Here is a 17,827-nt window from a genome sequence, read left to right as displayed (position 1 = left end):
ACTGTGTGCCGTCCGCACCCGTATGTCCATTGGTCCCGCAAAAAAAAAAAATATATATATATATATATATAACATCTATTATTTTACGGACAAGGATAGGACAGTTCTACTGCGAGGGCAAGACATTCCATTCTGCAAAATGCAGAACGCACACGGCCAATATACATGCAGAAACCCCAACGGATGTGTGCATAAGCTCTAAGGCAGGCATCCTCAAACTGCGGCCCTCCAGCTGTTGCAAAACTACAACTCCCAGCATGCCCAAACAGCCTACAGGTATCAGCCTACAGCAGGGCATTGTGGGAGTTGTAGTTTTACAACAGCTGTAGGGCCGCAGTTTGAGGATGCCTGCTCTAAGGGTATAGTCACCCTCGGCAGGTTTGTTGCCCAAGTTTCAGCTTCATCTCTATGGTGGTTCTTTCTGCAGCAAGTATGGATAGTTGTCTGCAAGCTGCATTCAGATCAACAGGACAGTCAGAAATTTCTGCACCAGCCGCGTGACACCTCAAGAATACCGTTTCGTTTATGGATGTTCTCAGCACTGGGGATATAAAAAAGTAGCCGTCGTGCAAACCTATCCAGACATCCTATCACTAATCGTATGGGGGGGAAATACAGCCAACCTCTCCCCAGCCTGAAATCGACAGGTCTCTGACAACAGAAGATGGCATCCAGCACATTAGAACAGGGATGGCAAACCTGTGGCTCTCCAGACGTTGTCAAACTACAATTCCCACCATGCCCTGATAGCTGTAGGCATGCTGGGAGTTATAGTTTTGCAACAGCTGGAGGGCCACGGGTAGTGGCGTACATAGAGAAGTCAGGCCCCCCCACACAGGACAGAAGGTTTTCTGCCTAAACCCTTTTCAATGACCCTTGGGCCATTTTCCCACTGCCTAGTTTGCTAAAAGTTGTTTCTTTAGGGGGTAGAGTCCTGACCAGGTTTTCACCACCAGTAGAAGAGGAGATGATCCCCCCTGGGCCCCATAGCAGTTGCGTGGTCTGCCACTATGGTAGCTACACCCCTGGCCACAGGTTGACCATCCCTGCATTAGAAGATAAGCTTGAGACTAACTGGCCCAGATTTAGAATCTGTCTAAACAAAGTGGCGCATTTTGCGATTTCTACACTTTTTTTTTCCTCCAACCTGCTCGATAAGTTGGCAGGTCCTAAGAAGCAGCGTTTCACACCAAAAATTGCACCACAGTTCTGGCGTAAAAAACGGTCTCAATTTCAGCCAACCAATAGTCGGTATAGAGTCAGAGAAAAGGGTCTGTCCCTGCCCCAGGTTTATCCTCCAGCCTGAGCCCCGACCGTGATGGATCTGGTGCAGGTCCGGACAGACCAATCAAAGTTTATGCCATTTACAGGATTAGTAAATTTCACCACCAGCTTGAAAGAACATTTAGGTCCCCTGCACACGTTGCAGAATCCCACACATTACACATCTCATGTACATTTTGTGGATTTTTTTTGTGTGTGGAAATTGACCCGCCACGTGGATTTCCAAATCTGCAGCCTGTCAATTATTATTGTGGTTGTAGCTGCAGATTCCAGCCTTTTCAATGGAAAGGCCCCACGCATTGAACTGCACCATGTGTCTGTGACAGCTTCCGTCCTGACCTCCATTATATTGATTTATGCTATGTAACCCTTACAGTTCTGGAATGTATTGGTTAACACTGACAGCATTAGGTCAGTGTTATACAGTACATTCTAGAACTGTAAGGCCCCATACACACGACCGCATGTATTTTGCGGTCCGCGTGCATTACATATTTTGAGGAATGGAACAGCCGGGCCCTAATAGAACAGTTCTTTCCTTATCCGTAATGCGGACAATAATAGGACATGTCCTATTTTATTGCGGAACAGAAACTGAATGCACATGGAGTAACTTTTGGATTTTTTGCAAACCCACTGAAATGAATGGTTCCATATATATATACGGTCCGCAAAAAAAAAAAGACGAAAGAAAATACGTTCGTGTGCATGAGGCCTAAGGGTTGCATAGCGTCATAAATTAATATAATGCTATGCGACCCAGTAAGTGCTGGGAGGTCAGGACGGGAGCTCTTGGACAAGGTGCAGTTCAATGCATGGAACTCGCGCGTGTGAAAGGGGCTAAACGAGAGATCAGCGCAAAACTGCATCTAATCCAAAAACCATTGCAGATTTTGGTGCATATATGCTGCAGAAATGTACACAAATCCTTAAGGAAGTTCATGCAGCTCTTGTGTGTGTTCACCCGTACACACTGCAGACTTCATGTGGTTTTAAAAAAAAAATATATATATATATATATATATATATATATATATATATATATATATATATATATCCACATGGACATTGACCTACAGTGTGGATTTATTTATTCTTAATCTGCAGCTTTTCTTATATATATATTTTTTTCCATCACAAATAGCCAACAGCAAAATCCGCACATTACACAAGTTCATGTCAAGCAGACCTGGCAGAAGTACGGTTGCAACTTTGGCGGGAAAAGGGTTAAAATTGTCAGCTTCACTAGGGGGAGAAGCCGCAAACATTGAAGGGGTTAATCAAAATCAGACCATGCCTTTGAATGGCTGACCATCAGGGACGAACTGGCCATGGACCCTACAGGGAAGTTTCCCGGTGGGCCGATGCCCGAGCCCTCCTCACACCGCTGGTCGGGCACCGATCAATCTGATGATCTCAGCATTAATTAATGCTTGGAGCATCAAGTCCTTATGCACCTGGCTGGCAGAAGAAAGTGCCCTCCTAGCAGCACGGGGCGGCAGTATATTGTGCCGCACTGTGTACTTGGTTCTGCTGGGACAGTAGTTTGTGCTGTACAGTCTACAGTATTGCTAGCCCTAGTTTTCTTTATTTTTTAGGGCCACTTTAATTTCCCAGTCCACCCTTGCCGACCATGGGTTGTGTCCGATCGTACAGCTCGGCTCTATGAGGGCTGGTTGACAGGTCAGTTTATAATTATGTTTTCCTGAACTTTTTTTTGCTGTACAAACACTAGTTTCAGATGTTAGCTGAAGGCCTATGGCAGGCATCCTCAAACTGCGGCCCTCCAGCAAAACTAACCACTCCCAGCATGCCTGAACAGCCTACAGCAGGGCATTGTGGGAGTTGTAGTTTTACAACAGCTGGAGGGCCGCAGTTTGAGGCTGCCTGGCCTATGGGATATTTTTGCTACTGCTGTTTTTATTAATTAGATTTTTTTTTTATGTCTCTTTTTTTTCCTTAAATTTTCAGGCATTTTGAAATCCCATGGGGGGGGGGGGGGGGGGGGGTTAAAAATTAAAACACCAGACGACATTAGCGTAGTGTAGGGACCCTTAGGTTGCTGCCCACTGGTTTTTGTTGCCATGAAAGATGCATATAGAAACACCTGAGGCTGCTCATATCTGTTAGAGATGACCCAGCATAAGTGTTGGCTGGACAAAAACCGTTGCATGCAGCGCCGAACACAAGCAACCGGATCCCGTTATCAATAGGGACCCAAGTGATCTGTTGAATCTGGCAACGCCGGATCTAGTGAACGCTGGCAGGCTGTCTTCTGCCAGAAACGCTCAAGGGAAAATGTCAATGTAGCCTTACCTGTGCAGAACACAATGGTCCAGATTTACTAATCCTAAAATGGCATAAGCTCAGGCAGGGAGTCCAGACCTGCACCAGATCTATCACGGGGCTCAGGCAGGGAGTCCAGACCTGCACCAGATCTATCACGGGGCTCAGGCAGGGAGTCCAGACCTGCACCAGATCTATCAGGGGGCTCAGGCAGGAGGATGAATTTGGTGCAGGGACAGACACTTTTGTTTCTTACTGCAGAATTGTGGCACAATGTTTTTTGCAGTCCCCAAATCACTGATTCAAAAAACATGGATACCGCCCGTGTGCTTTCCTCATATTGTGGATCATACGTCCTGCCCTTTGTTAGAAATGTCTATTCTTCTGCGCAACACGGACAAGAATAGAACAGGTTTTATTTTTTTTGCAGGAACTGAAATACGGATGCGGACAGCACATGGTGTGCAGTAAGCATCTTACGCGGCCCCATTCATTTCAATAGGACCATCACTGATCTTCAAAATGTACAGACCAAAACTGTGGTCGTGCACATGAGGCCATAAAGGGAATGTTACCACAGTCTTAGACTATTACCTGCAGTAATGCATGACAAGTACTGCAGGAGTCCAGATCTCACTATTTTGCTACTTCCCAACCCCCCCACCCTCCCCCGACTCCTTATCTGCAGTACTACTCCACCTCGTGTAGTCTAGAAACGTGGCTAAAATGTCCCTTCATGTAACAGTTTTTTTTTTTTTTTTTAAACTAGAAGTCACCCAATATTGTAGATCCTCAACCTCAAAGCCCTGTATTCCCACCTAAAACTTCCACGCACACAACGTAAACTTGTAAAACAAACAGATCCACAACATAAACTTAAATATGACATTTTATTTGTGGAAAACATTGTGAAGTTCATGCGACATTTTGAACATCAGGTTAAGCTCACAAGAAATTTTTTTCATGGGCGTTGGTCACTTTTGTATCACATTTGGCCTTTTGGAACATCAAATAGAAAACATGGATATAAATACTCCTAATTTTTGGAGGTTTCAGTAATAAGTTAAGCTATAATAAATTTGGCAGAATCGTATGGATTGAGTCACTAATAAAAGAGTTGGGGGGGGGGGGGGGGATTACTTTATTTCGCTTCCAAATTCTAAAAATTCTCATGAAAGATTTGGTCACAGACAATGTATACAGTTCACCAGAGTGGGGGTGTCTTGCATCATTTCATCCTGAAACCAGGAATAGAAACTCATGCTTTTATTCATTGCTTACTTCAATTTCGTGACCTCCACCTTGGCCATTAAGCTCATGAAGGTCCTTGTCACATCCATTCTCTAGATGTACCTTTACGTCTTCTTTCAGAGGCAAGCCATTACCGACACCATGCTTGTCGACGATGAGAGGCGCAGATGGCTCGTTAGATAATTCAGCAGGCATTTCGTGGTTTTCAGCTTTATCTTCAGATTTTTTCTCTTGAGTTGCATCATGGACTGTAGCATCTTCAGAGATGGCTTGGTCATTCTCATTCTTTGATGTGTCCAAAGCAACCTCTTCTGCAGCTTTACAATCTTTCTCCTTCTGTAGACTGTCTTGATCTGTTGGTTTATCCGAGATGCTTTCTTCGCCCTTAACTTCATTGTGCATTTCCTTATCCGCTACGTCCTGCTCTGTGGAGATAGTGTCCTGGACTTTATTTACCTCCAAGTTTCCGACATCCTGCTCAGAAGGGCCATTTTCCGCAACGGTAGCACCCTGATCATTGATTTTCTCGTCCGATGGCTGCTGTGCGGGTGCAGATTCTGAAGGAGCTGCCTGGGTCTCTAGAGATTCTGTGTCCAGTTCACGATTCTTAGCATTTTCAACAACTTCTGTGGTAAAGTTAGGCACTTCATTTGATGGTGGGAGTTCAGGTAAAGAGTTTTTCTCTTGCCTAATTTCACTTACTTGTTCAGGCTCAGGACAAGGCACCAGTTCCGGATTTACCTCAGGTTCTACAATCTCAACCTTTGGGACTGGTGCTACAGGCTGTTCAGAAACCTTTGACGCCACAGACTCCATCACTGGCACAGGCTTAGTTACAGGTTCTGGTGCAAGATCAGGTTCAGGCTTTACCAAATCTGTAGCTGGTACAGTTTCTGGTAAGGAGACTTCAGTAGGCTCTGGTTCCACTACCTTGTTGGCAGGCTCTGGCTCCACTACCTTGTTGGCAGGCTCTGGCTCCACTACCTTGTTGGCAGGCTCTGGCTCCACTACCTTGTTGGCAGGCTCCGACAGCTCAGCTTCGGGTGGAGCAAGTGGCTTCTGCACTACAGGATCTACTGAAGTAGCCTCTGTGACCAATTGCTCCGTTGGCTCAGGAAGTTTTTCTTGACCCGCCAAAGAATCTGATACTGGCTTCATCGCTTGCTCAGAAACATGTTCTGATGTTGTCACTGGAGTTTGTTCTTTCTCCATCTTTTCTACTTCAACCTTAGTCTCAGGATCAGGTATCGACTTTGCCACCTCTTTTGGTTCCGGTACAGGAGCAGAGGGTTTGGTCACAGTTTGGTTTTGCTGTTCAGGCTCTGAAGTTTGTTCCTTTACCGTCTCAGGTTCCTTAACTGGTTCATCTTTAGCCTCTGACTCTTTTTGCTTGTCGTGGTCAGTGGGTGGTTTTTGCTGAGGTTGACTATTCACTTCTTTACCACCTTCCAGTGCCGTCTGCTGAGTTGTATCTGGGCTCTTAATAGGTTCTTGCTCTTGGTTAAGCTCCTTAGTTTCTTCAGTGCTAGGTTTGCTTTCAGACTTTTGGTCTTTATTCGAATCGTCTTTGGTCGTTTCACCAGATGGAACCTCAGTGCTGGTATTTTCTGCTTGGGCTTTTTGCTCATCACTTGCACCATTCGGCGTTTGGTCAGTAGGTTTTTTTTCTCCATTTGGTTCTGCTGCATCTTTTTGTCCCGCCTGAGTCTCCGTTTCCTTCTGTTCAACCTCTGTCGTTTCTGTAGACTCTCCATCTTTGCCAGCACCAAGGCAATACCCCTTCTTCTTCTTACTCAATTTTGCCCCCATTGTGTTTACTGCAAAGACAAGTAAGGGACATTGTCAGAACATTGCCATTAGCTTAATATACAAGTATTCTTCTCAACCACTTTCCAACATAAAACATTGCTTGGAGAGGGAGGGGGGGGGGGGGATTGATAGGCAATGCAGTCTTGGCTTAGAAACCACAACTGGTCAACAGCCAAATGCATCCTTCAAGGTGCCACAGAGGACAAGTGCGCAAGTCCCATAAATGAAGGCACCCATGACTAACCCCACACTCTTACTTTCCTTAATGAGCCATAAATGTTGACAGATGGCCAGGTTTTCTCCTCCTTGCGGAAGAAAGAAGCCGAGTGGGACTGTGCTCCTTGGATTATTCCTTAATTGCATAGCAGATTGGCCATCATCTTCCCTTGACATTTGTCATCTCACAAAGACATCTATTTTTATAGAGCCAATTCAAGCGTTCCCATATAATGGACACACTTATCTATACACAGAGGTGATATTATTACAGGCAGGATTAGAGTGACAGATAAGCAGATCGCTGCAGTAAAGTGATCTGCACGAACCAAAAAGTGGGGCCTATTAGGCTTAGTGGCCAGTGCAAAAACTGCAGGATTTTTTTGTTTTTGTTTAATTAGATATTTAAATGGAAAGTTCAAAATAACCACCAGAAATTCTTAAAAAAAATACGTTAACATAAAAATGTGATTTAAACAATAAAGGGAATGCGTCAGCAGAAAACAACCTAAAAGGGAACCATGAAAAATGCAAAATAAATCTGCAGGCAGCATGTGATCGAGCAGGAGGAGCTGAGCAGATTGATATATAGTTTTATAGGAAAAGATTCATTATAACTTGTATATCATTCATTTAACGTCCTGCTCCTTCTGGGTTGTGGAGTCAAGGGGGCGGAGCCATCAGTGATTGACAGCTCTCTATACATAGAGGCAAGGCTGTCAGTCACCGATAGGACCACCCATATATAAATGAAGGAGTTATGCTGAATCTTTTCCCATAAAATGTTATCTCCTTCTGCTCCGCTCCTCCTGCTCTATAATCTGCTGCCTTTAGCTCAGGCACCATGCTGAACACGACAGGATCCCTTTAAAATGTCAGCTGTTTGCACCAAACACCAGAGCGCCGTACACTTTGTAGTGGCCGCGCCTGGTTACTGCAGCACTGCTCCCACTCACAAGAAATGTCCACAACACCGTGAACGGCGCTGTACTATTCCTGCAAACAGCTTATTGGAGGGGATGGAAGGAGTCCGATCGCCGCCCATCTGATATTGATGATAGGCCCCAATGATAGGTCATCAATAATAAAAGGGTTTTGAAGAATCATGGCCATTTTTACTCAGCTCCGGGAGAGAGTGTGGTACCTGTTGAAAAACTCACTTTGTTGGTGATCTTCCGGTCCAGGTACAGACAGGATCACATGCACCACTGTAGCCAATAACTGGCCTCAGCAGTGATGCGCCCCCAAGCGGCATGTCACTGCTGAGGCCAGTCATTGGCTGCAGCGGCACACGTGACCCTGTGCGTACCCTAGTCCAGCGTTTCCCAACCAGCGTGCCTCCAGCTGTTGCAAAACTACACCTCCCAGCATGCCCGCACAGCACGAAAAGGCTGTGCGGGCATGCTGGGAGGTGTAGTTTTGCAACAGCTGGAGGCACGCTGGTTGGGAAACACTGCCCTAGTCAGATGTAAACAGACTGTGGACTGGAAGATAATCAAATTGGGTCACAGCAGGAGAGTATACGTTTTTCAACAGGTGCCACCTGCTTCGGGTTCTGTGTAAAGTCTGCCATAATCCTGGACGGCCCTTTTATAAGGGTATTTCTAGTTTATAAAGTGACGGCACATTATGATTGGTGGCGGTCCAACCACCAAGATGACATCACTTTATAAGATGGGAATACCCCATCAAGATAACCTCCAAAAAGCCATACCACCTAAAGGCCATCAGCAGTGAAGTCCCCACCACAATGTAGTAGAGCTAATAGTCATCATAGTTTGAGACCTTCAAAAAGTGCATTTCAGGTGATAATGTATCCACTGATGTGTTTGGGGTTGTTTTCACCCCACTGATCCCCAAGATTAAATTATTTTAGGCTACAAGCCACCAAACAGCTGCCTGTGCAGACTGCATGAAGGTGCCACGCACATCCACAACGCGACCATCAATAAACTGTAGAAGATGGATCTTGGGAATTGGCAGAAACAATACAACGTGCGTGAATGATTGCGTCCATACAATGACTATACAACAACGAGTTGTTTGAAAGAAAGCGGCCATGTTTTTAGAAGTTCCAGAGACAGCGCCACTCTTGCCTATTGGTGGCATTTGGTATTACAACGCAAGTCAAATGTATGGAGCTGATCTGGAATGCCAAAAACAGCCCATTGCTTCATCATCAACCTCCCACTGGATTCAATGTGAAGCTTTGGCTAAATGGATGCAAAACTTCTGAATTTATGGCCATGGGGTGTGATCCAGGAACCTCCATGTTGTTTCCAGATAGATAGGGGCACCCAAGACTAGGACCTGCCGTTCCATATCAGAATGGATCACGATGTACACTCAACATGACAGCCACTGAAATTCTTTCCAGGGGGTTACAACTTTTTGCAAAGTCTCACCACACAGACAGGTCGGGGGGGGGGGGGGGGGCCACATTGCTTAACCTGTATCTCAAAAAGGTATTACGAGTGGATCACAGACCCCTAGGACGGTAGGAACATCAAATGTCCACCTAGGCATAGACACAGACCGCGCCGTCTTCCTGGTCTACGCCCCATCAAACGCTACCCATGACTGGTCCGTGCAGTCTCCATACTGGTCTACCATCCCAGCTCCATTCTTTGCAAGGAAGATGGAGTCTATGTGCGGCCATTGGGTAGTGCCCGATACGCGCCCACCGTAGATCAGGCGGATGGAAACCAGAAGCCACCGATTGGCTCATCTCTCGCCAGATTCCAACCCCACGACCATGATCAGATATGGACTGACCACCATAAATTACTATGATACAATCAGTTGGGGGTCAGGGCGGCCGACACACAGACCGCGTTTCCCAAATCGTTAGTTTACCAGGACATTTTAACCAAGCCCATGCACCCAAAACCCATGAACTTCCATGGGTGCACGCTCACAGCAAGACGCATGATGCCAAACTAGAACATGCGACAAAAAAAAAGTCTTCTCACCCCCCCAACCAACCAACATGCAAGGAAAAGGCTTCCAGCATCATGTACCTCAGCCTCTTGGGGCCCAATAGTTCAATGCATTTTGTAAGAGTCACCACCGACCTCCCCTCCCCCGCACAGATCTGCTCAGCCATCTTGAATGGTCAATCAATCACCGGTTACTCCTAAGAATTCTATATGACATAAACCATACGAAATCCTAAGCCCAGCCATGGCGGCCACCTGATATCAGAATGACCAACATCTCAAGTTGGGCTGAAGAAGGGTTCAATATAAAAAAAGTCCATGCTTCATAAGGAAGACTCCCCCCATCCTCCGCGCCCCTCTTTCCGGTATAAGCCGGCTAGCAGATATACTCAGCCATCATAGCCATTGCAGATAGAAAGCCAGACCCTATGCAAAATAATATCTTCACAGAACCCCCCCCCAAATTATCACCTCGCACAAAGTGCATGGCTATTAACTACAGCACCCATCATCAATACCTTGTCCAGATCACCCCTCCGTTACTGCTGCTGGCTGAGGCTCCAGATCATTTTTGGGAATACCTCCGTTCACACAGCTGATAAAGGGTCTGGCATTGGGAGGCTCATTAACCATGGGTCGGCCAGAAGAGCTGCACCTATCACTTCTTAAAGGGCCCTTCCGGCAGCGCAAGGGGTTAAAGCCCAGAACAATAGAGATTGGGATAGTCCCATGGCACATGTGCTCTCTACAGCAGCATCGTTTAACCCCTTCATCTCCATCGCAGCAGGGCGGAGACCCAGCCAGAGCCCTGAAAAGGTTAAGATCCATTGTTAGAAGCAGATGGAGGAAAAAAGAAGAAAAAAAAAAATAAATAAATCGGATGAACCAGATGCAAATTGATTTAATTACAATTCTTAGATGGGGGGGGGAGTTAATTGTAGGATTGCTGCGATTATCACGCAAGGCATCTGCTGCCATACAATTTACGAGAAGGAATCAGGAAGAAATAATAATAATCCCCCAAAAAAAACACTGCAAAAAAAATAAAAATAACTTGAGAGACGAAGATCGCAATTCATTCCACAGCTGCAGCGCTTTAACCCTTTGAGATCTCCTGTCTGCAGCGCAATCACCCACCAGTCAGGTGTGCCCAGTGCCACCCTGCCCACAGTTATTCATAAATCGAGAATTAAAGCACTAATGGGTTTTGACCGCAGAGCTGACACTCTAGGAGCACATGGATAGGTGGAGAGTAACTAGGAAAGGGGGGCGACACAGGAATTGGACTATGGATCTCTGAGTTTTTAGGTTTTTTTTGCCTAGGAAATGCAGAAAATGAGGGTAATACTCCGAGGTGTATGGGAATGCCGCTTCCAGGGGAGTAGTAGATACAGGGGCCGCTCTATCCTGGGCTCTGGAGGAGCGGTGCTATTGCTGCAGTGTCTACAGAACAAAGGATCCAGCGACAGGCACTATCTGCACATCTCCTCCTGCTGCATGCCAAGCAGTCACCCGCCAGCAGCTGCTAGGTGCCCACCACCGCTCATACCTGCATCCGCAGCTGCATCACCTACCTGGTAGAGGTGTCCAAGCCTGGGAGTGAGAGATGCAGCAGAACCAGGAGTGGTTGGGCTAGGACTGAGAGCAAGATGGAGAGTGACAGATGCTCCCCTCTCAGAGGTACAATCTGGTATTCACCATCCCCCTCCCCTCCTTGCCTTTTACACTCACTCCCCTCCCTGCATCTGCTGTAGTCAAGACCTCAAAAGCACAAAAAGAGTCTAGTACCCTTTAGTCCATTTTAAAAAGGGGGGGGGTGAGAATACGGGGAAAAATAGGTTCTAGCTATGAGCAGATGTAGCAGTGCTGAGAGCGTCATCTGGCGCAGTCTCGGACACTTGCATGACAAATTCAGCTCTGCTACATCTGTAAGTTGCCGTTATTTTGTATTATATGCGGCTCATACATCCTTTACCCCACAATGTCAGCGTGTGAAAGTTTTCTATTAGGGTGGACGTGTTGTCTAGGAAGAAAAAAAAAAGGGGAGGGGGGCATCAGCATTGATAGGGTTAATAATCCGTATAGTTGTTTTAACCCCCTGCAGCTCATCGATGCTTGAGGCGGCCCCTTACAGGTAGCGTTTTGTGCCGGGAACCACCCAGAGAAAAGGAAAGGCACCTGGTTTTAGGCTCTGTTCATGCGGCAAAAAAAAAAATGGAGATGAAGGTAAAAAAAAAATCATTGGCCGATGAGAACGGAAATCTGCTTCGGAAAATGGCTCGTTTTTGGTTGCGCTTTCCTTTCCGGTTTTGAGATCCGGCAGGGGAAGGAAAACGCATCCGTTTGAATAAGGAAGGCTACATGCACACAATGTTTGTTTCCGTGTCTGTTCCGTTTTTTGTTTTTTTTTTGCGGATAGGAGGCGGACCTATTCACTTCAACGGGTCCGCAAAAAACGCGGACCGCGCACCGTGTGCTGTCCGCATCAGTATGTCCGTTCCGTTGCCCCGCCAAAAAAATTGTGCATGTCCTATTTTTTTCTAGTTTGTGGACAGGGATAGGCATTATTACAATGGATCCGCAAAAAACACGGATGCCATACGGACCGCAAAACACATACGGTCGTGTGCATGTAGCCTAATGCAACCATCAGCATCTGTTCAGAACGGATCCGGTTGTATTATATTGAAAATGAAACTGCCGTGTCCGAAAAAAAACGGATCATTGACTTAGGCCTCATGCACACGACAGTTGTTTTTCTCGGCCTCCGTTCCGTTTTTTTTTTTTGCGGATAGGATGGGGACCCATTCATTTCAATGGGTCAGCAAAAAAATGCTGATAGTTCATCCGTTTGTGTTCCGCGTCCGTTGTCCGTGTTTCCCTTCAGCAAAGAAAATAGTGCATGTCCTACTTTTTTCACATTTGCGGACAAGGATAGGCATTTATTACAAGGGATCTGTGGGAAAAAAAACGGATCCTCCCCAAAAAACGGATGCCGCATCCGTTTTTATTGCGAAAGCACAATTTGCGGACGCAAAAAACAACTGTCGGTTGCATGAGGCCTTAGGCTACATGCACACGACCGTATGTGTTTTGCGGTCCGCAAATTGCGGATCCGCAAAATAAAAAACGAATGACATCCGTATGTTTTTTTTGCTGATCCATTGAACAATGCCTAAAACGGACAAGAATAGGACATATTATATTTTTTTTGCGGGGCTACAGAACGGACATACGGATGCGGATAGCACACGGTGTGCTGTCCGCATTTTTTGCGGACCCATTGAAATGAATGGGTCTGCATCCTATCCGCAAAAAAAAACAACTGGACGAACACGGAAACAAAATACGTTTGTGTGCATGAGGCCTTAGGCTACTTTCACACTTGCGGCAGAGTGATCCGGCAATCTGTGTGCAAACGGACAGCATTTGTAGACGGATCTGGATGCGGATCCGTCTTACAAATGCATTGCAAGAACGGATCCGTCTCTCCGCTTGTCATCTGGAGAAACGGATCCGTTATATATTTTTTCACATTTTTACCGGTCTGCGCATGCGCAGAGCGGAAGGACGGATCCGGCATTCTGGTATTTTTAATGCCGCATCCGGCACTAATACATTTCAATGTAAATTAATGCCAGATCCGGCAACTGATCCGAAATTTTGGACGGAGATAATACCGCAGCATGCTGCGGTATTTCCTCCGTCCAAGACGCCGTTCAGTGACTGAACTGAAGACATCCTGATGGATTGCTCTCCATGCCCCATTCTGTGCCCAGGACTAGTGTCGTTTTTTGCCAACCTGTCTTGCAGGCGTAAATTTCGTCTGAGGTCCCGGCTTACCCAGTGTTTTGAACACAAAACGCCCCACACGTGTCCCATATCTCCTGTGTTTTGTACGGGTGCAAACATATGCCAAAAAGGGGACTGATGTGAGCGACTGCATTCGTGGTACCTGTAAACCTAATTTCACACAAGGGCGTTTTCCATCCGGATGAGTTCCGTTTTGCGAACAGACTGCATCTGGACTGACCCATGACCTATTCATTGCAATGGCTATCTGCACCAGGGCATTGTTCTTCACTGACCATCTGTCAGGAAAAATTGCAGCATGTTCTGTATTGTCCGTTTTTCACGCAGGACTGGTCCATTCGTGTCATTAGGTCAGTGAAAAAGAAAAAAAAACGGACACAGTCCCCGCCGATCAGCTATTTCGGAGTAGATCCGTCACAGGACGCCGATGCTGGAACTGCACAGATCCGTCCATTGTGTAGTGGAAGTGAATGGGAGCAGCGCTCCAGGTACCAGCTCTACACAATGGGTGGAGCTTTGTAGTGCCGGAGCTGCTGCAGAACATCTGATCGCCGGGGGTGCAGGGTGTGGGGCCCTCACCGATCAGATGTTCATGGCCTATGCAACTTTCATGGAAAACCTCATTAAGGGGACGGATTTTGAGAACGCATTGAAAAAATCAGCACTGATTTTCCACGTGGTTTTTGGCGCGATTTTTTTTAGCTTCCATTTCATTTCAATGGGAGAATCAGCACGGATTCCGCTCCAAGGTAGAGAGCACGCTGCTTCTTTTTTCCACGCTGTTTTTTCCCCAGCATGGAATAAAATGCAAGTTCTGGCTCCCATTGAAATTAATGAGGCTTTTTAGAGGCGTTTTTTTTGGTGCAGAAAACGCATAAAAACAGAGTGAAAAAATGTCCCAGTTTTTAATTTTCAGATGTTGGTAAGTATATGAGTGGTTATTCTTAGGGCTCGTTCACACGAACGCGTGAAGCCCGTGCTGTGGACCGCAAATTTCGGTCCGCACCTTCCGTGGGGCAGGCGCATGGGGATCGCAGACCCATTCACTTGAATGGGTCCGCGATCCCTCCGTTCCGTAAAAAGATAGAGCAAGTTCTATCTTTTTGCGGTGCGGAGGCACGGAACGGAACCCCAGAAAGCACTCCATAGTGTTCCGTTCCGTGCTTCCGTTCCGCCTCTCCAGATTTGCGGACCCATTGAAATGAATGGGTCCGCATCCGTGATGCGGAATGGCCATGGAACGGTGCCCGTGTATTGCGGATCCGCAATACGGCAACGGGCATCACACGTTCATGTGAACGAGCCCTTAGGCCTCTTTCACACGACCGTTTTCTTTCTGTTTACGGGCCGTTATTTGCGTTCCGTATAAAATGTAAGTTGAAAGATAGAACATGTCCTATTATTGCCCGCAAATCACTTTCCGTGGCTCCATTCAAGTCAATGGGTCCGCAAAAAAAAAAACAGAACACATACAGAATGTACTCCGTATGTCTTCCGTATCCGTTCTGTTTTTGCGGAACCATCTATTGCTAATTTTATGCCCAGTCCAATTTTTTCTATGTATAATGTATATGCCATACGTAAAAACGGAAACACAACGGAAACAAAAAACAGAACAACAGATCTGTGAAAAACGGACCGCAAAACACTGAAAAAAGCCTCCTGCACAAGACTGTAGGTGTCCCGTTGCCGTATACATGGGCGCTGTTCCGTGTGCATTCCGCATCAAGGATGCGGACCCATTCACTTAAATGGGTCCGCAAATCTGGAGATGCGGAATGGAAGCACAGAATGGAACCCTACGGAACCACTACGGAGTTCTTCCGTGGGGTTTCGTCCCGTACTTCCGTTCCGCAAAAAGATAGAACATGGCCTATCTTTTTGCCGAACGGACGGATCGCGGACCCATTAAAGTGAATGGGTCCGCGATCCGCTGTGGCTGGCCCGCACGGCCATGGGGCGCACACGTTCGTGTGCAGGAAGCCAAATCCATACGGTCGTGTGAAAGAGGCCTTAGGATGAATAGTGCAAGTTTCCAAATTGGAGCCTGGGTTGAGTCTTAGGCCCCTTGCGGACCAGCGTGTCCGGATTATGTCCGGACGCATTGCGGATGCGTTCAGTGAAAACTGTGCGGTTTCGCAAACAAAGCCATTCAGTTTTGTTTGCGATCGCGTTCAGTTTTTATCGCGCGGGTGCAATTCGATTCACTGCGTTTTGAACGCGCGTGATAAAAAAACCTGAATGTTTACAAACAACATTTCTTAGCAACCATCCGTGAAAGTGCGGATGCGATTTTCACGCAGCCCCATTCACTTCTATGGGGCCAGCGTTGCATTAAAAAAAACGCACAATATAGAGCATGCTTCGATTTTCACCCAACGCACAAGTGATGCGTGAAAATCACCGCTCATGTGCACAACCCCATAGAAATGAATGGGTCCGGATTCAGTGCGGGTGCAAGGCGTTCACCTCACGCATTGCACCCGCGCGGAAAACTCGGCCTTACACTTTAACGCACCACACCACTCTTTGGCATAAAAAAGTCACAAGATTTGAGACTTTTATCACCCGTGTGACGTGGTCGTATGGGCGTTTTTGTGCGGTTTTCGCCACTTTGGGGGAGGCAGGGGCTGGAATTCTGGGGCACTCGTCATAAATGCATTCTTCTTAGGTGCGTGGTCGTTACCGTACGCAGTATGTAATGGTACTGTTTTTAACCAATGGAGGTTGGGTTGAATTTAAAGAGCACCTGTCTACAGGATTAACCCTGTCCTGCTGATCAAAATGATAGCTGTCTTATGATAATCGGTTGTGGCGTCCCTGAGGTAAATAATAAGGAATTTCATTCTTTACGCAAACAAAGGCTTCAGTGCAGGTAGGGGCGGAGCCTGACCCCACAGCTCTCCACTGCTGCCCCGCCCCCTCAGTACACTGAGGCTCTTGTTTGTATGAAGAATAAAAGTCTTTTTCTAGGGAACGCCACGACTGACCGGTGTCATTTTAATCATCAGGATCAGCCCTACCAGTCAGTATGCCTAGTTTAATAGGGTTGAGCTTGATGACAGGTGCCCTTTAAAAAAAACATGCGCCATATCTGCCTAGTACACGTGCGTATTCTGGTTTGTCGGATTTTCACTTGTTTATCTGCAGAAATACGTAAAAAACCAGAAGCGTGAATGGGAAGTAATATAATCCCTGCTGTAGATCATGTGGGGAAATGTTCCTGAGAAGGATCTGCAGACACACGCTATTATATAATGCGCAGGCCGTGTCCAGGAACGCTCGGCCATAATGTATTTCCGTGCAGAGGACATGAGGTCATTAGCTAATGAGGGAAAATTAGCAGGAAATACACACTGAGTAATAGATTTAGTATTGGATGTATAGATAAGCTTCTCAATACTTTTAGGCCCCTTGCACATGAACGTTGTGTGCCCGTGGTCGTATTGTGGACCGCACCGGTCGTATTGCACTACGCATCACGGATGCGGAACGAAAGCGATGATCGGAACCCCACGGAAGCACTACGGCGGTGTTTCTTGAACTAGTTCAATTTTCTTACTGTGCGGCTGGATCACGGACCCATTCAAGTTGAATGGGTCTTGATCCGCCCCCGCAAATTGCAGTCCCAAATGCACGGAACGGATGCACAACGTTCGTGTGCAAGAGGCCTTATAGACCACCCATGTCAAAAATGAATTGCCAAAGACCCTAATACCCTCCACAAAGCAATGTAAAAAGGATACACTTCATTAGATAGGTGACAACCCCCCCCCCCCCCATAAATATCCATACTCGCCTTGGCTGAGCATGCATGTGTTCTCAATAGGGACAGGAGGTAAGCAGCTTCTGGACGCCTGTGCGAGCAGCTTATCTTCCCTGAGAACAAAGGGATCAGACATGCTGAAATTGAACCTGGGTTCAGGCGACATTTGTCTGATGTGTGTGTTGGGGTAATTTGCACCAAATTTAATAAAAGATAACCCCCCCCCCACCCCACTTCCTTAATGGGGATGTGCAAGATTTGATATTGATGATCTATCCTCAGGATAGGTCATCAATATCAGATCGTTGGGGGTCCTACTAACCTTTCTCCGTAAGCGCCATAGCCTGTAACGTCACATTCATCGGTCACATAACCTAGGCGCAGCTGAGTACCGTTCAAGTGAATGGGGCCGAGCTGCAATACCAAGCACAGCCACTATCCAATAGACGGCGCTGTGCAGGCT

General features: G+C 46.6%; 1 protein-coding gene across 1 annotated transcript; it reads right to left on the bottom strand.

Moving 5' to 3' along the window:
• Positions 1-4,657: 4,657 nt before the first annotated feature.
• LOC120980280 (cell surface glycoprotein 1-like) lies at positions 4,658-11,444 on the bottom strand. Its single transcript, XM_040409280.1, has 2 exons — positions 11,360-11,444; positions 4,658-6,638 (listed from the first exon to the last, which is right to left on the bottom strand). Exon 2 carries the CDS (start codon positions 6,628-6,630, stop codon positions 4,837-4,839), a length of 1,794 nt encoding a protein of 597 aa, XP_040265214.1. The 5' UTR covers positions 6,631-6,638; positions 11,360-11,444; the 3' UTR covers positions 4,658-4,836.
• Between the last annotated feature and the right edge of the window lie 6,383 nt (positions 11,445-17,827).

The sequence above is a fragment of the Bufo bufo genome, chromosome 10, assembly GCF_905171765.1.
Source record: "Bufo bufo chromosome 10, aBufBuf1.1, whole genome shotgun sequence".
Classification (NCBI taxonomy): Eukaryota; Metazoa; Chordata; class Amphibia; order Anura; family Bufonidae; genus Bufo; species Bufo bufo.
This window is presented reverse-complemented; position numbering and strand designations above follow the sequence as displayed.